The sequence below is a fragment of the Halichoerus grypus genome, chromosome 2, assembly GCF_964656455.1.
Source record: "Halichoerus grypus chromosome 2, mHalGry1.hap1.1, whole genome shotgun sequence".
NCBI lineage: Eukaryota > Metazoa > Chordata > Mammalia > Carnivora > Phocidae > Halichoerus > Halichoerus grypus.
Genome location: NC_135713.1, coordinates 204593091 through 204609435, shown reverse-complemented (window position 1 = coordinate 204609435; position 16345 = coordinate 204593091). Strand labels below are relative to the sequence as shown.

At 56.9% G+C, this 16345-nt stretch overlaps 2 protein-coding genes and 1 long non-coding RNA gene across 3 annotated transcripts; all 3 read left to right on the top strand.

The window, feature by feature from the left end:
* The first annotated feature begins 704 nt into the window (after positions 1-704).
* On the top strand, positions 705-15416 carry ST6GALNAC2 (ST6 N-acetylgalactosaminide alpha-2,6-sialyltransferase 2). The gene is made up of 9 exons (XM_036088748.2): positions 705-942; positions 5051-5111; positions 7525-7699; positions 8338-8506; positions 8873-9011; positions 10429-10532; positions 12292-12375; positions 13519-13618; positions 14602-15416. The coding sequence occupies exons 1-9, from the start codon at positions 818-820 to the stop codon at positions 14767-14769; spliced, it is 1125 nt and encodes a 374-aa protein (XP_035944641.2). The 5' UTR covers positions 705-817; the 3' UTR covers positions 14770-15416.
* Positions 1336-4133, top strand: LOC144380897 (uncharacterized). Its single transcript, XR_013445221.1, has 3 exons — positions 1336-2054; positions 3399-3531; positions 3986-4133. It is a non-coding gene; the product is annotated as an uncharacterized LOC144380897 (long non-coding RNA).
* LOC144380896 (testis-specific serine/proline-rich protein) lies at positions 10539-12291 on the top strand. The gene has a single exon (XM_078066144.1). It carries the CDS (start codon positions 11422-11424, stop codon positions 12289-12291), a length of 870 nt encoding a protein of 289 aa, XP_077922270.1. The 5' UTR covers positions 10539-11421.
* Positions 15417-16345: the final 929 nt, after the last annotated feature.

The following is a 16345-nucleotide window of genomic DNA, read 5'->3' as shown; positions in this document are numbered from 1 at the left end:
TATACCCTCCCACCTACTGCTCACTCCCGCGGAGGGCTCTGCTTCAAGGGCGGGGCGGGGGGGTGTGCAAAGCTGCCCTGCCCTTCTAAGTGACGCCCTACCTGGTGACACCAGAGGCCCTGGCGGCCCAGGACAGTCACCAAACGAGGGGAGGAATGGTCTCAGCTCCCCCCATCCATTCCACCCCGGCGGGAGTCCTACCTACCCCGCCCCTTCCACCTCCAACCCAGGGTCGGCGCCTCCATCCTCCCCGCCCCGCCTCAGCCGTCCTCGAGAACGCGCCCCTCATTTCTGCCGCACTTCTGGAAGGAGCCGAGGTGCCGGGGCCAGACCCACAGGTCCTGAGGGTCCTTCCGAGGGGAGCCTCCCTGCCGCGGCTTTCCCGGCGTCAGGCGTGCGGAAGCGGCGGGCGCGGGCCGGGAGCCAGCAGTGCGCGGCCCACCCGGCAGGTGGCGGCGTCTCCCGGCGCCCCGCCCCCCTCGCCGGCCCCCCGGCCCGCGCGCGCCTGCCCTTGACCGCAGCGGGACAGCGGCCGGCCCAAACCCCGGCTCGCCCAGGTGCCCGGGGCGGAGAGCAGCGCCGGAGGGGCGCGGGCAGCTCCGCGAGCCGGGGGGCGACACGCACGCTCCCGGGGCCCGCCGACGCGGCCCCCGAGGGTGCTGCGAGCCCGGGCAGGAGCGGAGCGGCAGGGCGGGGAGGCGCCGCGGGGGCTGGAGGAGGGCAGGGCTGCAGCCTCGGGGAGGCCGGCCCGGCTCACCCGGGCCTCTGCCCTCCGCCCGGGACGGCGGCGGACCGGGCGCCCGCGGGCCAGGGCTGCATGGGGCTCCCGCGCGGCCGCCTCTTCTGGCTTCTGCTCCTGCTCGCGGCTGCCTGCTCGGGGATCCTCTTCACTCTGTACTCCTCGGCAGTGGGGCCGTACCCGGGGCCCCGGTCCGGAGCCAGGTAGGGGCTGCGGCGCGGTCCGACCGGGGGGTGGCTCAGGAGACGCGCAGGGGACGCGCGGGGCGCCCAGCCCGGGCCCCTCCGTCCACCCGCCGCGTTGGCCTCGCTGGGGTGGCTCGCAGCGGGGACTCGGGCCGCGGCCTTTTGTCCCCAGAGCCTCCACCCGGGCGACCAACCTGCGCTGCCCGGGCCACAGCCTCTGCCGGGGTCCGAGAGGGACCTCGCCCCTTGCGCAGCGGCCACTCGCTCCCCAAAGCCTTGTGGGTTCATTCCCTCCGGCCGTGATTCGAAACACTTTTTCTATTGTCCAGATTTGGCTGGGTCGTCTGAGTCAGATAAAAACAGCCCCGTTTGTGTCAGGTAGGCTCCCTCCCTAACGTCACATTCCTCTGACTCTACTTTTGGGGGAGGGACCCGAGACTCCCGGTTCCAACTTTGCCGGGATCCTCGGCGCGACCGCGGCGGCTCCCCTTTCCCGCTCGCTCGGTCTGCGCCCTCGCCGCGCCCGGCGCCCCGCTCTTGCCCACGCGCTGTTTGCTCTGTTTATTTTGGATCAAGCGCCGTCTGGGCGCGATCCCGCGAAGCGGCGGACTCCCCCCGGGAACAGGGGCAGAGCCTGGGCTCCATCCAAGTTCCCCTTCTCGAGCCTCCTCCGGGCTCCCCTCCCTCCCGCTCGCCCAGCGCACCTTCCTTGCATTTGTGCTCGGCGAGGATAAACCTACGAGCCTGTGTTTGGTGGGTGATGGTGCCAGTTACTGAGGAAGCCTCCGAAGAATTTGGTTTTCTGTCTGGGAGGTGGATCGAGCTGTGCGGGAGTCTGGATTTGGGAGGCCGCGAGGGCCCCCACAGGCTCGCCCACCGGCCTCGGGGCCGCGCTCTCCCTTCAGAGCACTTTCCCACCTGCGCGCCCCTCCCGAAACCTTGCTCCAGGCATAAAGGGATGAAAGGAAAGTCATCTGTTCTCAGGAAACGTGGTCAAAAGGCAGCTAAAGTTGCGAAGCAATACGAAACACCTGCAACTCATTATGAGCCCAGTCCCACTAGAACGAAGGGTGTTCTAGCCGCTGGTACCTGGAATTACTTCACCCCCCTGTAGTCAGAAATTGCGTAAGGTGAGCGACTGAAAATTTGAGGGTGTTAAGAAAGAGAATCCTTTGTGAATTTTATGTAAAGATGTTTTGAAACACATTTCAACATCCTTTGAAAGTATCTAATAAACTTTAAATGTGAGGTTGTTGAACATCCATTATGCCTCAACAAAGTTTTTAAAGGTCTTTCATCTTTTATTTATTTTTTATTTTTTTTTTAAAGATTTTATTTATTTATTTGAGAGAGAGCACATGAGAAGGGGGAGGGTCAGAGGGGGAAGCCGGCTCCCTGCTGAGCAGGGAGCCGGATGCGGGACTTGATCCAGGGACTCCAGGATCATGACCTGAGCCAAAGGCAGTCGCTTAACCAACTGAGCCACCCAGGTGCCCTAAAGATCTTTCATCTTTTAAAAAGCTAGTACAAGCCAAGAACTTGTCCGTTTTCTTGCTGTTCCCCTAATGTTGGCGATGTAGCTGAACCCCGGGGGTTGGCTGGGAGGGCCTCACTGTAAGAGGAGGGTATTTAGTGCCGGGAGAGGTGGGAAACTGGACCGTCTGGAGCAACTGGGAGCAGGCTGTGTGACCGCCCCCCACCACCGCCCACCTGGGGTGGGAAAGCAGATGGCCTGGCTAGCTGGAGAGCCCCGGGAGGGATGAGGGGTGGTGTTGGGACCCGGTCTTAACCGCACCTGACAGCTCTCATTGAAGGCTAGAGAGTGGAACCCAGCCCAGGAATTTACCCATGGCAGAAGAATCTGGGTCAGGAGTTTCCAGGCATTGGGATAGCTAGACTTGTAAAAATAAATAAATAAATAAATAAATCTTTTTCATTGGTGGGGGAGGGGGCAGTGGTGAGGATAGATCTAGGCCACCACTTAGCTGCCGGTATCTGTTGTCAACATTATTTTGTAAAAGAAAGGACATCCGAGGGCCCAGAGTTCCTAAGCATGAGATCGAAATTGAGTAGATTTCTTTTCATGAGAAATGGCAGTTTGGCTTTCCCCGGTTTCAGTCACCCCCAGGCACACCAGGTCTGGGAGCACATCAGCCTCCTCCTGACATAGAGACAGAGGTCGGTAGGAGCCTAATGGTAGTCAACAATGTGGCCACCGCTCCCCTCCGTCTCTTCACCTGGCCTAGTTTGTCATCTCCCACTGTCACAAGAAGGGTGATATTTACCGAGTAAGATATTTACAGAGACCACACTCACGTTATATTGTTACGATCGTCCTATTTTATTATCAGTTATGGTTGTTAATCTCTTACTGTGCCTCATTTATAAATTAAACTTTATCATTCGTATGTATGTAGAGGAAAAAACATAGCTTGTACGGGGTTCGGTACTATCCACAGTTTCACCCACTGCAGGTCTTGGAGCTTACCCAAGCAGAGGGGAGGTCTACGGTGCAGGGTCCTTATTTCTCCTCAGGCCGGTGACACTTCTGGGAGGGGCATAGGTGGACTGGCTCCCTTGCCCACCCGTTCCAGGCTCTCCACGCAGGTGTGTCTAGAAGCCCTGGGATTCCTAAGGAGATCTGGGAGAAGTTACTGAGCACGGAGGGGTGCTCTGGAGATGAGCAGGCCTCCCTGAGGCTGGGGTGTTCAGGACAGCAAAACAGAACTGGGGTGGGGGGCTCTCCAGCCCGTCCCCAAGCTGCCCTGGCCAGCAGCTCCCTCATCTGGTTCTCAAACCTGGTTCACGCTAGAATCACCTGGGGAGGAAGCCTAGACCGGTCAGATCAGAACTACAGGGGTGAGGCCCTGGGCGCAAGGTGTTTTTCAAAAGCTCCCTGGGGATTCTCACCGGCCCTGACTGGGGTCCCAGTTCCTCTTCAAAGGGGGTCCTGTTATGCTGAGGAGAAGAACTACAGGATGGGGGGGGCAGGTGGCCATCCGAGGGGGAAAGAGGGATGCGGGAAGGAATCATCCCTGCTCTTCCCCGGCTGCCCCTCCAGGGTCCTCTGGAAACCTGAAGTGAGGCAGGTCGCACGCTCCCTTGTGGCCCAACTGGCTCAGCACTGTCAGAAGCAAAAAAAAAAAAAAAAAGCAAGTAACAAGAGACCTTTATTTCCTTGCAAACTGCCTCCTGATCCAAAATCTTCCCCACCTGCTTTCTTGTGACTGAGGGGGTGGGGGGAGGCGGGGGTGGGTGGGAGACAGGAGTCTAGGAGAAGCCTGACACCCTTTTGAATAGGCAAAGGCCCCTAGTCCTTCCGTTCTGTTTGCTGTGTCCTCTGATGTAGGGGCCGCCTGGCAGGTGGGAGTAGGGGTGGAGAGTAACATCAGCCCCTTCCCTCCCTCCCGAAGGGACACGGTCATAGAGGTTGTCACAACAAGGTCCTTTCCCTTCTTCCTTTAGGTAACAATAGCTACCATTTAGAGGACGCTTTTTGTATGAGATAATCTTGAGTCTCTATGTGAACCCTTCCAACAACTGGAGATGTGATATGATTAATAATGATAATTAATCACTTGATTATATCTGCGGTCCAGACAGAGACACTGAGGCTCTGAGAAGTAACTTCCCTAGATCACGGGATACAAACCTAGGGAGTGAGGCTTCAGACCCCTGGCCTCCACCGGGAGCCACAGGGCAGGAGCCAGGAACAACGGCAGGACGACCGACCCCAAGAGGAAGGGGGACCACGTCAGTCATCTGGGACCAACCCCTCTGGGGCCTTGGCAGGGAGCTCCCTCAGATGGCGGCAGGGGGCTGGCAAGCTTGCCTAGTGTATGTTTTCATCCTTGAACCAGAGCTCACTGTTCTGTAAACTCCACATTTCTGCCGCTTGCCATGGGATTTCTTGGATTTCTGGGTTTAGAAGGCTGAGCAAAACATACTAATGTGACAATATTTTTGTTCCTAAAGAGGGAGACATGGGCAAAAATCAGAGCCTGGCAAGATCAAAGGAATGCCATCTTTGACTTTGACAGGCTTTGTCAGCCCCTGGAGCTAAGAGTCAGACAGAAGGTTCCGAGGGACAGGTCCGACCCCTGCTTTACTTCTGCTTCTCCCCCAGGAACGCCACATCGTCTCGAGCATTCTTTGGACGCAAGGCATCAAATGCTGGAACAAGAAAGGTACAATGGTCGACTCTTCTGGCAGTCGAGCATCTTCAAGTTAACGGGGAGGAGGGGCCAAAGAAGAGCAAACAAGAACATTCTTGTGAGACTGTTGGGCAGGAGCTCTCTGGACCCTCTAAACATGACATGTCAAGCTGAGCAGCCAGCCAGGCCTGGCCGCCAGGGTTCCCTGCACCCCAGGAGCAGAGAAGGGGTGTAGCCAGGAGAAGAGTTCTTAGGAAGTCTTAACTTTTTTTTTTAAAGATTTTATTTATTTGACAGAGAGATAGCAAGAGCAGGAACACAAGCAGGGGGAGTGGGAGAGGGAGAAGCAGGCCTCCTGCCGAGCAGGGAGCCCGATGCGGGGCTCGATCCCAGGACCCTGGGATCATGACCTGAGCCGAAGGCAGACGCTTAACGACTGAGCCACCCAGGCGCCCTCCCCACTGGGTTTTAAAAAAAGGACTCGAGGTGGCTTTTGGATACACATACCAAGGCAAAAATATAAAATAGAATAAAATGAAGAAATGGCCAAAGGAAAAATAAAGGTAGGAGAATAAGACAATGTCATGTAGAGAAGTGCATGAACGATGGGCCACATCGTTCCCTATTCCCTATCCTATGAATAAGGAATAGGCTATAGATCTGGCTCTGAGCTTCCTGGTGGCCACAGTGAAGAGGGAAATTTGCCATTGTGTCCATGAGGTAATAGCAAGCCAGCTGCCCAAATGAAGTACAGCCTTTCCCAATACAAAGACTGAAGAGTTTTCTCCTGGCACCTCTTAAAGAAGGTCCTGGAAAACATCCCAAAGATGAACTGAAAGGTAGTGAAATTAGTAGTTGGTTCTGCTACAATGCTTGCTTTGAAAATGTGAATTTGTTCCCATAAGATTGGTATCTTAGGAAACAATTTGAGCATAACACAAACTTTTGTTTGCTTATGAGTGACTCTGTCATTGAGAACACTAAGGTTAAATGCAGAGAACTGCACCCAACCGAAGGGAGCCTCGAAGGAATTCACAAAATGTACACACATGCGCCTTTCAGATACGCACTTCATTGTTCTCTAACTCTCTTTGCACTACTTCACAGTAACTCACCAGCTGCCACCCTCCTGAAGCCCACTCACACAGGCAAACGGCAAGTCTTCTCCAAGGTCAAGGGCCATATGTTTAGTAGAACGTGGTAGATCTTAACCACAGGATGTGTGAGACTGTGCCTCCATCTTTGTTAGGCCCCTCGTTTGTCCTATCATCCATCACTGACAAAGCTTTTGAGTGTTGCGCCACTCATCCCATTTCCCCAAAAGCCCTGTGGTTTTGACTGCACCCATTTTGCATAGTGTGGTGGTTTTTAGGCATCCATAGGTAATGTTATAGCAGAAATTACTGCATAGCTCCTTCCTGCATTGGTCAAACCAGCAGTCTTAACAAAGAGCCCCCTTCAGTGGGAAGGGTAGCCCCACCCAGGGCGAGGCAGTGCAGGATTCAGACATTGGGGGTTGCAGGCAAATGGGGTGGGACCCTCTTCAGTACCCTCCCTCAAGGTCCCTGCGCACAGAGGCACTGTATATTTTCCTAGAGCTTCTGAAAGGAATTAGCACAAACTGGGGTGTTGAAAATAAGAGAAATTGATTTTCTCACAGTTCCAGACTCCGGAATCCAAAATCAAAGGGTCAGCAGGGCCACCTTCCTGAAAGTTCCAGGGAAGAATCCTTCCTTGCCTCTTCCAGTTTCTGGTGGCGCCAGAGGTTCTGTGGCTTATGGCCAGGCCACTCCAGTCTCTGTGTGTCTTCACGTGGCTTTATAAGGACTCCAGTCATTGGATGAGGGCCCACCCTAAACTAGTATGACGTCATCCTAATTAATTACATCTGTAAAGACCATATTCCCAAATAAGGTCACATTCTGAGGTTCTGGGCAGACACAAGGGGGCGGGGGGACACTAGTCAACCCAGTACAGGTACCACCTGGACGAAAATGATCATAATCTTTCCAGCAGCCCGTCCCATACAAATCTTACAGTGAGAACAGCCAGAGCTAGGATTTGGATCCAGGCCGACGGATTCCAAAGCCCAGGCTGCAATTCCTCCACCAAAGGGCAGGCGGGTCTTACCCATTTGGTGGGAAAACGCCCCAGGGTTGCTCTAAGTGTGAAGTGAAGGAGTAAGAGGCCAGAGCCACCAGGCCCTGGATAGGTGGCATCCAGGAGAGAGAGGGCTGGACAGGGTAAATCCAGAAAGCTCTCTGACCCCCACCACGCCGCTGTGCCACAAGCCAGCTCAGCTGGCAGGTCTGGGGGTGGACCAAGTCTGGGGGCGAAGGGTAGCTCTTCCAACCAGCCTGCAGGGCCTTCACGCTCCTAGGAAGGTTGCCACCGGCCACAGCCCCCAGCTAAGGGAGCTCGGCACTCTCTATCTCCTGCCCCACAGAGCCCGCGCTGCCGACACTCACTTTATCTGGCCATCCAGAAGCACCCCCACTTCCGTGCCCTGTTCGAGCTCTCCACTCCAGTGCTGCTCTCGGGGGGCCTCTTCACTCAGGAGCTCTGGGACAGACTGAGCCAGCACAAAGCCCCCTATGGCTGGCAGGGGCTCTCCCGCCAAGGTAATTGGAAGTGGCTGCTGCTTGCCGAGCCCTCTGGCCCCAGAGAATCCCTTCCTCCTGCTTTTGGCCCAGGTGCCAGCCCTGCCGTCACAGCACCTTATGGGGACCCCCCCACACACACCCCACCCCCCTGCCCCTTTCTTTCCAGGAAGGTCTCAGGGCTCAGCCCCCCCGCTGTGTGACTCCTGCCGTACCCACCAGCCCCTACAAGCACGAGGGGGTCGGGGGGGGGGCTTGATGTGCCTGCTGACCAGCGCTCACCTCCTGGGGCCAGCGTCCCAAGGCGGCCGAGAACGGGCTGGGGCCCCTCAGCCAGCCTGCCCATGGTTCCCGCTGTGGGAAACCGCCCAGAGCACCCCCCGCCCTTCAATCTGCCTCACATTATTTTACTGTGGAGCATACGGTCTTGAGAGGACTAGTTATTCGAGTTCTTGCGGTGACTGAGGGGACAGCCAAACCCTCCCCGCCCAGTTCAGCCTCATGGCCCCACTGACGTTTTGCTCTCCCCCCGCCCTCTGTGCCTTGGATGGGGCTGGTGTCAGGCCTCTGGCAGGGGGCGTGCCACAAACAGCCCCGGGACAGCCCCGACCCACATGACAGCCCCGCTCATGGCGCCCTGCCTGGTCTGGCACCCACAGCCGTCAACTCCACCCTGAGCCTCCTGAACGGCTCAGAGAGCTCCGAGCTGTTCGCCGCCTCCGGGAAGCCGCTCTCCACGTGCATCCGGTGTGCGGTGGTGGGGAACGGAGGCATCCTGAACGGCTCCCGCCAGGGTCTGAACATCGATGCCCATGACTACGTGTTCAGGTATGCGGCGCAGGAGCCAGGGAGGAGGTGGGAGAGGAGCTGGGAATGGAGCTAGTCCCCAGCCAGCCCCTGGGGGAGCATCCTCTGGGAGGGCCATGGCCGTCGGGACGGGACCCTGAAGATGGGAGTGCGGGTGCCGCGTGCCAGCAGGGAGGGAGCCGCCGGGGCCAGATGTGCCCATTTCACAGGCCATCCCTTGAGGTCTGGAGGAGCAGGGATGGGCTGGATGGGGCACTGGTGCTGCCTTGGGCAAGGGGCACGGTCTGCACAGAGGCCTGGGGGCAGGCGCGGCAGACCCCCGGGGAAGGAAGTACAAACACAGCATGTGTGACCATCGGGACGCTGACGGACCTCTGTTTGGACCAGACTCAACGGTGCTGTGATCAAAGGCTTCGAGAAGGATGTGGGCACCAAGACCTCCTTCTACGGCTTCACTGTGAACACAATGAAGAACTCCCTCATCTCCTACTGGAACTTGGGCTTCACCTCCGTGCCACAAGGCCAGGTGAGGCTTCTGAGGGGCCTGCCACTGTCACTGACGGTCGGTGCCACTGTTCCCGGAGTCCCCTCTGTGAGGCGAACCACAGCGGCCCCAGTCCAGTAGATGGAGAGTTTGTGCCAGGATCCTGGGTACATGTGATGGGGCCACTGAGGAGGGGGATCTGGGCAGGGACACCCCGTGGTTTCTGGCAGCACAGAACTGCTCTGGAGTAGAGCATGAAAGCCTAATATTCACCGGAAGCTTATGGGGTGCCAGGCTCTTTATGGGATGCCATGTCAGCCCCATTTTACTGCTGAGGAGACTAAGGCTGGGTGCCCTTCCTTCAGCAAGGACTCCCCCCTCCCCCCCACCCAGAGCTCACGCTACACACAGGGGAAGGGTACTTAGCGCCTCTTCTGTTCCCGGCAGTAAACATGGTCAGCTGCCTGTTTCCTGATGGCAGCACATCCATCCAAGGCCACCACGCAGCTAAAATCAGCAACCTCCAGGCCCCTCTGACCACACTAGCACTAGGGCTATCTCCCATTTCCCTGAGCTGCGTTCCTGATCCCACAGCAGCCTAGGAGGGAGGCTGAGGCTCAAAGGCATGGAACCGCGTGCCCAGCCAGGGAGCAGGGGAGCCAGAATTCGAGGCCACCCACTGCCTGCGGCTTGTGCAGTCTCACCCAGTTGCGGGAACACTGCTCCTCCCTTCAAGAGCCGTCTGGGTGCCACATAAAGAGGGGAGATCCCAGGATAAGGGCTCTGTGGTGCTCGATAAGACCGGGCCGAGTTTCTGGAAGCTTCCTCCTCTGAGCAGGAAATCCAGGAGTGTCGTAGACACAGCAGGACCTCTCTTAGCTCGTGACAGAACAAAAGAGAGCAGCTTTTATTTCTGGGCACATTACCCGTATGACTTACCACTGCGTTAATAAATTACCCCAGACTTGGTAGCTTTAAACGACAAACATTTATTATCTTACAGTTTCAGGGGGTCAGGAATTCGGGAACAGCTTAGCGCAATGGTCTTGGCTCAGGATCAGCAGGGGCTACGGGCACTTGAAGGCTTAAAGGAGGCCAGAGTCAAGATGGCGCCTCTCTAGGCTACTAGAGTGTCCCCAGGTCATGGCGGCTCACTTCACCCAGCACGAGGGGTCCCAGGGAGCTTTATAGCCTCGTCTCCAAGGTCACACGCCATCCCTTCCTCTTCTTCCTATTCATTAGTCACTCAAGGGGATGGCAAGTAAGCCTCACCTACCAGATTTGTGACCACGCACTGAAACCACCATGGTACCCAGGAGTGGGGGTGACAGGCAGAGAGCAGAAATTCCCCCATCAGGACAGGTGGCGGGACCGGGTGGAGGGCTGAGCAGGCACTGGACACAGTCTTGTTCTGGGGGGGCCGGGGGGGACTGGCTCAGGGTCTCTGTTGCCCCGACAGGACCTGCGCTATATCTTCATCCCCTCTGACATCCGGGACTACGTGATGCTGAGATCGGCCATTCTGGGTGTGCCTGTCCCCGAGGGCCCTGATAAAGGGGACAGGTGAGCAGCAGAGTGGGTGTGGGGTGTGGTAGTGCTGGGACCACTGTCAGGCTGGGAAAATGGGTGAGGACAGCAAGAAAATCCCCAAGAATTCAGTCGACTGTTGGGGAATTACGCTCTTTTTTCCTACCCCCAGAGCAGCCCAGGTAACCCTCCTGGTCCCCAGGAGCCCGCCTGACGAGGTGGGCTGTAGCCCTGAAGGGCCGCTTTTCTGAGTGGAGCAGGTAGGCCTGGCTCCCCAGCTTCGGGCTGCTGGCCCCTACCCCACACAGCCCCCCAGCCGGCAGCACGGCCCCGCTCGTCCACTCCAGACTCAGCTGGCTTGCTGAGCACACTGTCTGGAAGCAGAGTGGGGGGGCCGGTATCCATGGCCCTCATCCCGGTGGGCACCCTCCCAGGACTGTGCCTGTGAAACGGAGAGCAGGTGATGTGGGCCCAGTGTCCTGCAAAGAGAGAACAAAGGGCACTCTGTCTTTTCTCCGCCACCTTCCCGGGCAGTAGGCCCGTGTCCAGCTCTTTTGAACCATGTCCTGGCCTCAGCCGAACCTTCTCCCTGTGGTGCTGAGACAATTTCTTGTCCCAAAGTCGAGTCCTTAGAAATCCATGCCACCTCTGCAGCCACGAAGACCAGCCTTCCTATCTCAGTGCTTCTGGACCATGCCGCCCACCCCCGAAAGAGCAGATTCTGAGGTCCTTAGGGGTTAAGCCCTCAAAGGCCAGGCCCGCTTACTCTGGCCCACCTGCACCCCCCCCTTGTGACGATCCAACAATCACTCGTGACACCGCAGCTGGTCATAAGGGGGGGGCTTTGTGACACAGGTGGGACTGGGCTCTTGGGGGGGCTGGCTCAGGGACATCGATCGGGTGGTCGTAAGCCTCCCCAACACCAATGAGCTCCCCCTCCCATACCCCCAATCCATCCCCTACCCAGTCCCCCTCCCAGTCCCGGTCCAACCATATCGCCTCTTCCAACCAGCAGGCCTATTCCAGCTCTGGTGGCTCAGCCCCTTCTCCATCCCCCACCCGGGGGTCTTCCTCCCGGCCCCCCTCTCACCCTGCCACCCCATCTGCCTCACAGCCCTCTTCCCGGGCTTCGTCCCTGACCCCCAGCCCTCATATCCAACATGTGCCCCGAGGGTCTTCCCAAAACCCCACTCCACCCACCTCCAAATCTCCTTCCCAATCTGGCTTGAAATCCCTCTCTCGAAACTCTTCCCAAACTCCTCCCGTGCCTATCCCCCGGTCCCCTTCCCACAGCCCTGCCACCTCAGCCTCCTACATCGGACCCATTCGGGCCATCCCCTCCTACATCGCCCCCTACGTGCCCCGCTTCCTGAAGGAACCCCCCTTCTTCCAGCCCCCCACCGCACCCCTGCCCCAGAACCAGTGCTTCCCCTGCTCCTTCCCCTGCCCGGCCCGGGAGCCCCCTCCTATCCCGGACTCTCTCTACTTCCCCCTGCTCCCACCTCCTCCCCACCACCCCCGGGTCAACTGCTCCTTCCCGACCCCTCCCGCCCTGTTCACGCCCCCCTCCTCTCTCACCTACACCCTGCCCACTGAGGTCCTGGTGAGCGGAAAGCCCCACGTGGTGCCCACGGTGTTGCCGGCCACCTTCTACACGCCCTTCTCCCGCTACCACCCCCAGCCCCGCCCGCACCGCGCGCGCCCCCGCAGGCCCAGTGCCTTTCCCCTCACCTCGCTCCCCAACTTGCCCTACGACGGCCCGGGCCGCTCTGTCCACTTCTTTCATGGGTCCTAGGCCTCAGACCTATTTCGGACCAGAAGCCTCTGCCAGGAAATTCAAGCTACTACATCCAGACTTCATCAGCTACCTGAGGGAGAGGTAGGTGTGTGTGTGTGGGGGGGGTGGTGCACAAAGAACAGCTCCTCCCTCCATCCCCCCTGCACACCAGCCCATCACTGCAGGTCCTTTATGGCCCAGACACTGTAACCTACAGCGAGAGCTAACCTGTATTGGGCCCAAACACAGGCAGTCCAAGGCGACCACAGGGAGGAACCTGGAAATACCGGCCTGATCTCACCCCTCCTTCCCTCCCTCAGTCCCTCTCCCTCTACCAGTGGTTCCAATGTGTGTGTGGGGGGGGGGGGGGTATCACGTGCCCCTCTGTGGAGACGTTCTGGTTGTCACTAGGTAAGCACCACTACCAGGTAGACACAGGGATGCTGTTGAGCATCATACAACAAAGAATGTTGCCCCTGCAACAAAGAATTATTTGGCCCAAAACGTCAGTAGTGCCATGGCTGAGAAGCCCTGCTGTCACCCCCTGGCTGGCATCCCCAGAGAGCAGGTGGAGAGTGGCGAGTGGATCTGGGGAGGCCGACTGGAGCCGGCACTCACAGCCCCACTCAGCAGAGGAAGAAACAGGCTCGGAGAGGCTAGGCGGTTTGTCTGGCAAAGCTCAGATGTGAATCCGGGCTGAGGTCAGGCCTGTGGCCACCGCACTGTGGCCTCACTTTTGCATTCTGAGAGTGTGTGCACACACTTCTCTCACCAGTGACTCCAGGCCCAGGACCTGGGTGCCCTGCCCCTCATGTCCCTCATAAGGGATTCTTGCTGGGCCGAAGTCTGTGGAAAGAAAGAAACCTAGGTCTCGGGCTAGATAAATAGGCCACCTGTCCCCTGCGCACTGTGGTTACTTAGCCCAGAGGTGAAGGCAGGGTGTTGCAGAGAGGAAAGGGGACTCAGGCTGGGTTCACACTTCTAGAATGGGAGAGGGAAGGATCATACCTGGGGTTCTTCTGCACAGGCCTGCTCCTCTTTCTCACCCCACTCTGTTACCCACACTTGGGCGTTTGCTTCATTTGGGTTTTTTCCTAAATGGGGAATGGACTGCACTAGAAGAGCCAGGAAGTTCTGAACGGTTTTCCAGGCCATCCGAACTGGTGGCTGGAAAGCCGAAGGGCACAACCATCGAGTGAGACCTACACCTCTTTCTTGAGTTTTGATGCCGCTTTTCGTCTCCAGGTTTTTGAAATCAAAGTTGATTAACACAAATTTTGGAAACCTATATATGCCTAGTACTGGGGCCCTCATGCTGCTGACGGCTTTGCACACCTGTGACCAGGTAAGAGGCCTTCCCTTTCGGGAGCCCACAGCAGCAGAGGACAGGTGTGGGTGGAACCTAATCTGATCCATGATAACCCCTACAGGAGGCCTGTCACCCCCAGGCCTGGGACTCGGCCTCTGCCCTCTGGGGAAGGGATTCTCCAGCTGCAGGAGCAAAAGCTGGTCTCTGGAAGGGGCAGGAGGGAGTGCCACTCCTGAGCTACCTCCACATGGGCTACGCAGAGGCCCTTCCAGGACAGGTGCTGGGCCAGCCTTGCCCTCCTCCAGGAGCCACCTGCCCAGGCACCTCTGTCCTTCACCCCTGTGGTATTTAAGGCGCGTGTTATCAAATTGTTCTTATGAAAGCAAAATCGCAAAAGGAGCGGATAAGGACATCCTTCTAGAACTGGGCTGGGCAGCAGGTTTAGCCTTCCACAACCGTTGAAATCACTGCCTGAGACGTCCCCAGTGCCGCCCACATGAGTCCAGCAGAGGTTGAGAAGCACTTTTCAGAGAAGGGCAGTGAGCCACACTAAAGCCAGTACAGAGCTGGAGATCAAGGGCCACTCCACGACACTGTCCTGTTCCTTTTCCCAATTTGTTTAAAGCAGCAGTCTCTTCACTGTGCTCCCATCAGAACGAGCAAGTAGTAATGGGCTTTTGTCTCTGTCTCGAGCTTAACGAAGGAGATCACGAATCACAGACCCGACTCTGAATCCCAGCCTGGCCACTCGCTAGCTCGTGACTGAGGACATGTCCGGTTATCTCTCCGAGCGCTTCCCCACTTGTAAAATGGGGATAATACCTGAGATTATCCTGAGGCTGAGAGAACGTGTACAAGAGCACAGGGCCCGCTGTTAGCTCGAGCTCCAACTATTGTTTATGTGTGTCTTGGACAAGGTGGTGGGGGGGGGGTACCGTGCCTTTCCCAATTCATGTCACTTCACAATTCTGTCTGCACAGAGCTCAGTAAATGCTAATTCAATGACTATCCTTGTCCAGGTTAGTGCCTATGGATTCATCACAAGCAACTACTGGAAATTTTCTGACCACTATTTCGAGCGAATAAAGAAACCACTGATATTCTATGTCAACCACGACCTCTCCCTGGAAGCCACCCTGTGGAAGAACCTGCACAAGGCCGGCATCCTTCAACTGTACCAGCGCTGACCCTGAGGTACCCAAGCCCTTTGCTTTCGCAGAGCCGTGGACCTGTGGCCCCGGCCCCTCACGTGGCCTAAGCGGCCTCCGGTCTTTTCAGCCTCTGAGAAGGGCTCCAGCTCCCCTCCACCCACCCCTTCTTCTCTAGAGAACATTAAGAGGTGGATTTGTGACTCACTGAAGCTTGTTCATTGTGGGACACCCCATTTTGTTCTTGGGTTTCTCCAAGAAAATTCCACTCTGGGTTGGAGACAGACATCCCGACCTTGGATGAAGGGAAAAGACTGCTCTGCTGGATGTTTTAAAACTGAAGGTAACACAAGATGAGATTGTGACCCTCACCAGCGAAGGGCAAACATACTTCGGAGCAGAGGATCTCAAAGCCAGCAGCTGGTACGGAACCTGAGGATGTTGGTGCAGCGACTGCCGACATGTCCACTGACCAGGGTCAAGCAGCAGTAGGCTCACACACTCCACAGCCAGACCCTCCCACGAGCACGTCCAGCTCCCAGCACCTCCACGACGACGGACTCTTAAGACGCGCCTAAACCACCTGAGAACATGACCACTTTCCTCCTCCTGCCCCGTGATAAAGTGGGAGCACAAAAGGCAGAATGTAATTTGAACTAGGTACTTGCATAAATGACAGGATGACCCTTGTGTCTTTTCTGTGTGTTGGGGAGGGGGCTGGGGGTGGTACACCACAGTGTTTAGCATGCAGATCACTCAGAAAATTCAAGAACCATGGGCCAGCCCTGGCAATTTGACAGGGGTCAACTGCACAAAGGGCTGCCAGCCTAAGTCGTAACGGATGGATTACCACCTGGCCACCGGAAAGACGACACGGTCAGGTAATGAACCCTCAGCTTCACATCATGGCTTCAGTAAATCTGGGCTTAGATGATAGGCAGTTTCCTTTTAGACAGAGCACATGGGCCTCTATTGGAAGGGTAAGTCTCAACTAACCAAGTTATCACTATAGGCCTTAAGCCCTGGGATTTACTGGCCTGAGGACTAGTAGCTCGAGTCTGATCTGCTCCACTGTCCAAAGCCTGCCTGAGGGGGCACTGATCACCACTGGCTAATTCACCAAGGCCCAGGACCTGGCCTCTGGCTCCATGGTTTTGGAAGGCAGATCCTATGAGCATGTTTTAGAGGGATGAACTGTCACTGGAATCAAACTACTTTAGAAATTCAGGTATGTGATGATCAAAGACCTGGGCGTTCACGTCAGAGGCAGCTGCTTGGAACCACCACTTCCTGCGGCTGGCGAGCCGTGTAGGCTGGAGGGGAGTAGCAAGCAGGAGGCCAAGGCCTCTCCCTTTAGCTTGGCAACATCGAACTGTCCCTTGATCTCAAAGACAGCAGTGTCCCAAGTATATTTCTCTGGAAAGAATTATTGGCCTGGGAAGAACACCATCAAATGTGGGAAACCTGGTACCAAGTATCAGTCCATTCTGCCACCTGACAGTGACCTTTACTAGTAAAGAAACCCCACTGCCCTGGTAAGCCAGCGTAGCCTAAGTCAGGACGCCTGGCCTCCTTGTATCCAGGACACTTGTCCTTATTCCCGTCACATCTGTAG